At 47.2% G+C, this 7157-nt stretch overlaps 1 protein-coding gene across 1 annotated transcript in view; it reads right to left on the bottom strand.

Moving 5' to 3' along the window:
• The window catches only part of NMD3 (NMD3 ribosome export adaptor), an 18252-nt gene extending 13333 nt beyond the window's left edge, over positions 1-4919 (bottom strand). Inside the window, exons 1-6 of the mRNA XM_032778163.2 lie at positions 4798-4919; positions 4475-4535; positions 3850-3984; positions 3307-3403; positions 1747-1827; positions 976-1104 (exon numbers count right to left, since the gene is read on the bottom strand). Of these exons, the coding sequence (XP_032634054.1) occupies positions 976-1104; positions 1747-1827; positions 3307-3403; positions 3850-3984; positions 4475-4518 (486 nt within the window). The 5' untranslated portion in view covers positions 4519-4535; positions 4798-4919. The remainder of the gene's footprint in view (positions 1-975; positions 1105-1746; positions 1828-3306; positions 3404-3849; positions 3985-4474; positions 4536-4797) is intronic.
• Positions 4920-7157: the final 2238 nt, after the last annotated feature.

The raw sequence follows: 7157 nt of genomic DNA, 5'->3' as shown, positions 1-7157 counted from the left end.
GACACCATCAGCTCAGGATTAAACAAAGACTGTGAATGGCATGCCAACTACAGAACCAGTTTCTTCTCCCTTGGTTTTCACACCTCAGCTGCTAGAAGAAGGCCTCATACTCCCTGATTGAACTAACCTCGTTATCTCTAGCCTGCCCCTGGGAATTTCCACTACATGCATCCGACGAAGTGGGTATTCACCCACGAAAGCTCATGCTCCAAAACATCTGATAGTCTATAAGGTGCCACAGGACTCTTCGCTGCTTTTACAGATTCAGACTAACACGGCTACCCCTCTGATACATGAGATTGATGGTTCATGTTCACTTTAAGTTCTGATGCTCACCCTTTTAGGCCAGGAAACAGATTTTCTCATCCCTATCCCCAAGGCCGGGTGAGCTGGAAACAGGGAGGAGCAGAGTTTTCTCCCTCTTTTCCTTATAGATGGGTGAGAGTAAGTAGCTAATATCTCAACATGCCTCTTCCATAGTCCCCGGTCCTCCATCCAAGCACGTCAATATTGCATATTGTGTGGCACATGAAGATGCAAGCCAGAGAGGCAGATCGGGAAGGGTGTTTACCTGTCTACATGAGACCCCTCTCCCAGCTACTGGCTTGGTTCACTGGGAAGCATAGGGTTAAATGTTTTGGATAAGAGGAGAGTAAGAATTCCTAACAGACTGATTAGTTTCGAAAAAAGAAAACGACCAAGAGGGGATACAGAATAGCACAAAGAAGGCTAGTGAAACATCTGCAGTTACTTTAATTGGGATACAACGTAAAAGGGCCATTACTGTTTATGCCTCAGAGAACAGAACGGCTGGGGAGAGGGAAAGATTTCCACCTTATTTTTGTAGAGTGTAATATTCCTTTATTGGCCAGATGCATTGTGAGAAGCTTACGCTTCAAAAGAAGGCATTCAGTATTGGTCACCTGACAGGTTACTGAACTAGCCGGATACTGAGGAACATTAGTATTGTTTTACCTTTTGTCTGACTTGAACCACCGCTTTCCAGAAATCCTTAGCTTCAACTCTATGACAGTCACCACACATTTGAGGCTGAACAACATACTCCACCACAAACACTTGTTGAAGGATTGCTCCATTCATCACCTGTGGAATCAAATTTAAAATTTAAGAATGATTACAAATTTCCTTTCTTCTAGTTGAAGATGTGCCATTTTATAGTTTACATCACTGATGCAAATATTCAACCAAAAATTAGTATATTATAGTTCAAAGTAACTGGTATAACAAGATTACTTGACAGCCATTGTTATGCTATGCATGGAGGTTGGCAGTACTATTCATGGAACATAAATGTCATGCTTTTATAAAGACCTCAATTTCCCAAATAATTACTCAGAAAAAGATAAAATAATATTTTAACATGTTTAAAAAATAAAGTTAACTTCTGAACACAAGCAGGTAATTTCTTTTTTTTATTATAAACCTGCCTCTTTAAGCAGTTGAATCTTTCATTAACTTCTCTGCCTGCATATCGATTACCTTTCCTCCCTGCAGCCGAGAAAGCAAAATGCCTGACTCAGGCCACTGTCAATACTGTTCCATTTGTGGGCTCCATTTGTGGGCACAGTGCAATCAGGATCTTCCTCCAAAATAAGCAAATAACCTCTGGAACATGCTTGGCCTCTACCAGCCAACAGAGAATTGCGTTTCTGAACACTACTGTATTTGTTTCCTAAAATAGTGCTTAGAAAAAAACCTATAAGAGGTGCAATGGATCTCAATTACCTCTTTTTGTACTGTCAGCTTTATTTTAAGTCTCTTGGAATGTGGTTCAGTCCAAACAAAGCTTGCTTCAATCAGCCGCACCTGTCAGCAGAAACAGAAAACCTTATTCACTATCCTATAGTTCATAACCTGTCAGACTCTAACATGCATGTTTAAAGCATGAAAAGTTAACCATTAAGAACACAAGCTTCAGGTAATGAGTTACAAAGTACACCATCAGCAACTGAGGACTGAAATTTGTCTAAGAACCATGGTTAGCAGTACAACAAACCCAACCATTATTCATGCTACACCCTCCACATAATTACATTGAAAAAATTCCTTCTATCTAAAACCGCTAACATAGAAATACTACTACTGCCATTTGTGCTTTTCACTGAAAACTGTCAAGTAACATACTGCCAGTTACTTAAAAGTCAATGTAAAAAAGGCTTACTGAAATTGTTACTTTACCGTGTACTACTTTAAATTTAACCAATAGAGTTAAAACCTGAACAGTCTATTTCCTAGTCCAAATTGTGATGTGTTGGCACAAGACCAACCAATATCTCAGACGTGGGCAAACTATGACCCACAGGCTACATCCAGCCCATGGGACCGTCCTGCCCAGCTCTTGAGCTCTTGGCTGGGAAGGCTAGCCCCTGGCCCCTCCCATGAAGCTCAGCTTGCCACACCACCAGCACTCTGGTCCACTGCTCCAGCCAGGCAGCAGCTAGCATGGTAAGCGGGCAGGGAGGCCTGGGAGTGCAGTTCGATGGGGCAAAGGTTCGGCAGGGGGTGTTGTCGGGGAGGGAGAAACAGGGAGCGGTTGGATAGGTGTGGGAGTCCCGGGGAGCCTGTCAGGGGGTATGGATGGGGTTGGGGCAGTCGGGGGTGTTGGATAGGGAGTGAGGTTTGGAGGGGGGCAGATATGGGGTGGGGGCCAGGCTGTTTGGGGAAGCACAGCCTTTCCTACCTGTCCCGCCACACAGTTTTGCAATCTCGATGTGGCCCTCAGGCCAAAAAGTTTGCCCATCCCTGCAGTATCTGGTAATACTAACATGACTGTCGAATGCATAATAATATATCTGTTTGTTTTAACAGTGGAAATTAATTTCAGTAACTAAATGCTTTCTTTAGGGATGTGTTTTGTTTGTGTTAGCCAGATCTAGTTCCAAACTCTGGATGAAATCCTGACCTTGTACAAGTCAATAGGAGCTTTAGAATATATATATATTTTTAAAGAATATTAGGGTTGGAAGGGACCTCAGGAAGTCATCTAGTCCAACCCCCTGCTCAAAGGAGGATCAAACACCCAACTATTTTTTTTACCTCAGATCCCTAAATGCCCCTCTCAAGGACTGAGCTCTCAACCCTGAGTTTAGCAGGCCAATGATCAAACCACTGAGCTATCCCTCCCCCCCATTACTATTGACCTCAGTGAGGTCAGGATTTCACCCTCCATCTTTAACATGAATGAGCTGATATAGGGTAGGGGTAAATGTGACTGACTACCCAGAAAGTCTATACAAGTTAATCAGATCTTATTTTATACAGTGCAAATACAATTCAGTGACTAACCTTACTAAGTGAAGCTTTGATTTTTTTAAGACACAAAGTAAGAAGTTCTCTTGATTCTAAGGCACAATGAACCCAAGTTCCTGGAGGCTGAAGATATCTGAGATAAGGGAAAACTTTCAATGATTTAAATTATTCAGAGATCACTGTTTATTTCAAACATTATTAGGTTTAGTAAAACAAAATGTTTACTATAAACCTAAAACTGGTGCTTCCATAAGAAAACATTAAGATCCATATACTTCAGAGGTACTGTACTTGAACTTTTCCCTCCCCACTTTTTCCTTCAGAAATTACTTAAGCCATCTACTTTTTTCTACATGTGGGCCCACATCCCAGAATCACTAATATTGCTTCTGCAAAAAAAAAAAAAAGCCTTAAAAATAATAATTTTTTAAAAAAGTACCAAATAAGGTCAGACATTTGCATTCTGTGAATATAAACTTGGTCATTTCCAACCATCGCTTATGATATTCATGAAAATATCACAAATTAAACATTTTAGTGACATATTAGCCTAAAACCTACAGTGTAATCATACCATACCTCTCACACTGTTTGCAGAAGTGAACCGTGACTTGTTTGGGGATTCCTTCTGTGATATCCACCTGAGTTCGTAAACATGCCACGCACACGTTCGCAGGGTTTGGGGGGATTGGGATGCCACACTGGCAGCACAGGCTTGAATAAATGAAGCAGAATTAACACACGAAAAATAAGCACCATACTTGGGGGGAGTGAAAGGTATAAGGGCAAAGAAAAACGCTGTGATGGGAGGACGGCCTGCTGCCAGCCAGGACACACATCAATACATCCTGTCACTGTGCACTTAGGCTGGCAGGTTGCATGGGTTTGGCCTGAAATGAAGACCCAGCTCCGCCCAGGGTGCCAGTGACCAATGGCCAACCCATCTCAAGCCCACCAGAGGGAAGCGACGCGTTGGGGAAGGATTCCCGACTCGTGGCTCTTCTCCACGGACTCCCCTCGCAGGGAATTTCAGAGAGGTCCGAGCTTCCATTTCCTCCCTCCCCGCCTCGCTATGGGCTCCGGGGACCCGGCCGGGGCCTCACAAGAGACCGGGCAGTTCTCTCCAGCCCTAACCAACCCGACCCCATAACTCAGCCGCGGCCCCACCCCATCCCGCGGGCAGCGCCGGGCCCGCGTCACTTACATGTTACCCTGGCTGGGGGCCACCGGCTCCTTCATGTACTCCATGTCCGGGCACACGGCTCCTGGGAGGGCGGAGAGCGGGGTCAGCGCGGGCTCGGGGCACCCTGGTGGCGATGTACCCGCAGGGTCCCTGCGCACACAGGCGGAGGGCGCGAGGCTACGGTAGGCCCGGGGCGGCCTGTGCGGGCCTATAGGGGCTCTGTGCCGGGGCAGCCCACGCGGAGACACGTGTCAGGCCAGGCCAGTCCCGCTCCGCCTCCGCCCACCCCTTCCCGCCGATCCCGCGCCCCTCCCCCCCGGCGGCGCGCGGGCCCCTTTACTCACCCGCACCCGCTACCCCGAGCACGCTCTGCGCTCGGCCCTTCCCAGCTCAGCTGCAACTTCCGGGCTCCTTCCAGCAGAGCCAGGGGTCTCGGGCCCGGCCAGAGCCGAAGTCCCGCGAGAACAGAGCGGAGGCGGAGACGATGGTTGTTTACTTCAAGCACGGCGGTGCCGACATGTCCTTGCGGTTTCTTAGCCAATCCGCGGCCGCGGAGCCTGTGGTGAACGCTAGGAAGCCGCATTCTGCGGCGAGACTGTCAGGGTAGCCCCGTCCCCGCTTTGCCGAGAGCCAATGGGCTGCAAAGAATTTTTAAGAACGGGAGAAGTGAACCCGATTGGCCGGGATCAGAGAGTCACAGCGAACGTGGCTTTGTGTGGCTGTAGGGCAAGGTCTGTGGTTATTGCCTGCTCGGTCAGTGCGGAGGGGCCACCTACCTGCCGGCGTCGGATGGGTTTTGCTTCCGTCAAGCAGCCGGCAGAATTTCCCCAACCCCCCCTCCCAGTCCCCCCCGTTTTGTGATCTAGTTATATGCCGAGTTAGTGACTTCGGCAATTTGAATTTAAATTGAAACATTAATAGACACTTTAAAAGCATATGCATGTAACCCTTCTGCCCCTCTGAGTTGGCAGCAACAAGGTCTGGGTTCAGTATCTAGGGTTCCCTGTCAGTAACACAATGCATAACCGGCTTGAGCCCTCACCCAGTGACCTGGGACACTTATATACCACACCCTCCGGGTGCCTTTAGGAGGCAACACTTCCCCTCTTGCAAGCACAGAGTCTGATGAGGGTACGTCTACACTGCACGATTATTTCGAATTAGCTTAAACCGATATTACAAAACAGATCTAATAAAATCGGTTTAGCGCGTCCACATGGATCGAAATCGATTGTTTGCTCGTCCATGTGTCCAAAGTTACCTTCGATTTCAGGCGGTGCAACTGTGTTGCGTAGCTGATTCCCAGCTATCCCATAGTTCACTCCGTGTTGAGGCACAAGTGCCTGATGGTGCAAAAACCTGCCGGTTGGTGCTGCGTAACGTCCTCACCCCTCCCTTTGTGATGCAGCAGACACCAGTTTGGCGTTTTCTGCTGAGTTGCATGACAAACGCTATAGACAGCAAATCTTCCCTTTTTGTTTCACTGTACGGGGGGAAATAACTGAGGAGCTGTTACCGTGAACACCAGACATGTGTTGGAATCCTACCGACCTTGGAGCTCAGCCAAGAATTTGCAATAATTTTTAGAGGACTGCTTCGGCTGTGGATAGCTGAGTCTCAGTACCACTCTCTCCCTTCAATGCGTCCCTTTGGTCTCTGGCTATTCGTTACGCTTGTGTACAACAGCGCGAGGTATCCTGAGTTTTTATTCAAACGCTTGGCATTTCGTGTTTCTGATACGGAAGCTGACCAACATATTTTCGTCTCCCCATTGTACAGCTATCAGACTAGTACTCTCCAACGTCTATTGCTGGAGCTCTTTTCGATTTCCAATACTTGTCATTCGCCAACTCTTTGTTCCTGATCTTTGACTCAACCTGTCTGAGCAGCAGGAAATGTTAATTCAGTTCGCGCTTTTCCTGTTTACATGCCGCTTAGCATCCGATTCAGATTGCTGTCGCCGACGCGTCTCACTTGTGCATCTGGAGATTGGCCGCTCTGAGGCCAAATGAACGTTCATTTCCTCCACAATTGACCTCAATCCTATTCTCACTATCGAGAATTTGCGATACTCCTCCGTTTGTAGGAGTTCCGAAATCGCTAAGAGCCCTGAGTTTAACCGATAGTAATGACGACTCGTGGATTCGGATACACGTACAATCGGTATATCGCCATTAAACCAGATTTCACTCGCATCTGACCTGGCCTGATGTAGACGATAAATTTTTTTAATAAAGGAAGGAATCAATGCAGTATCCATTGGAGAACACCACACCACAGTGGGTATAACCCAGACCTAAACAAAAACCACCTTCAAGTACGATTTGGCAATTTCGCTTTATTCCCCTGTAGTTCTAAGTCCAAATACTTCCAATTCCAACCATCAAAGTCTCTGGTTAGCGCCACCCCAGAATTCAAGAGTTTATCTGTAGAATTTTACCCCCCCCCAGCCTGGGTGGAAAGGAGGGGAGGAAGTCCACATAGGATGTTAAGGGGCACCTTACATGGGCCAGGGCCAACTGCTCTATCTCTCCGTGAAGTTCTGCTACAGCCTTCATTACGACCAGCTCCACCACACCAGCTGTGCTGCTCCTTCTACCACCCCTGCAAACTGCTTCACTCCGCTCACTGTTCCATGGGCTGCTCCAACACACTGCAACTGCTCCGCTCTGCCAGCTACTTAACAATAGGTCTTCAGGCTCCC

Source organism: Chelonoidis abingdonii, chromosome 8 (assembly GCF_003597395.2).
Source record: "Chelonoidis abingdonii isolate Lonesome George chromosome 8, CheloAbing_2.0, whole genome shotgun sequence".
Lineage (NCBI taxonomy): Eukaryota > Metazoa > Chordata > Testudines > Testudinidae > Chelonoidis > Chelonoidis abingdonii.
Note: the sequence above shows the minus strand (reverse complement) of the source record. Positions and strands in the feature narration are given on the sequence as shown.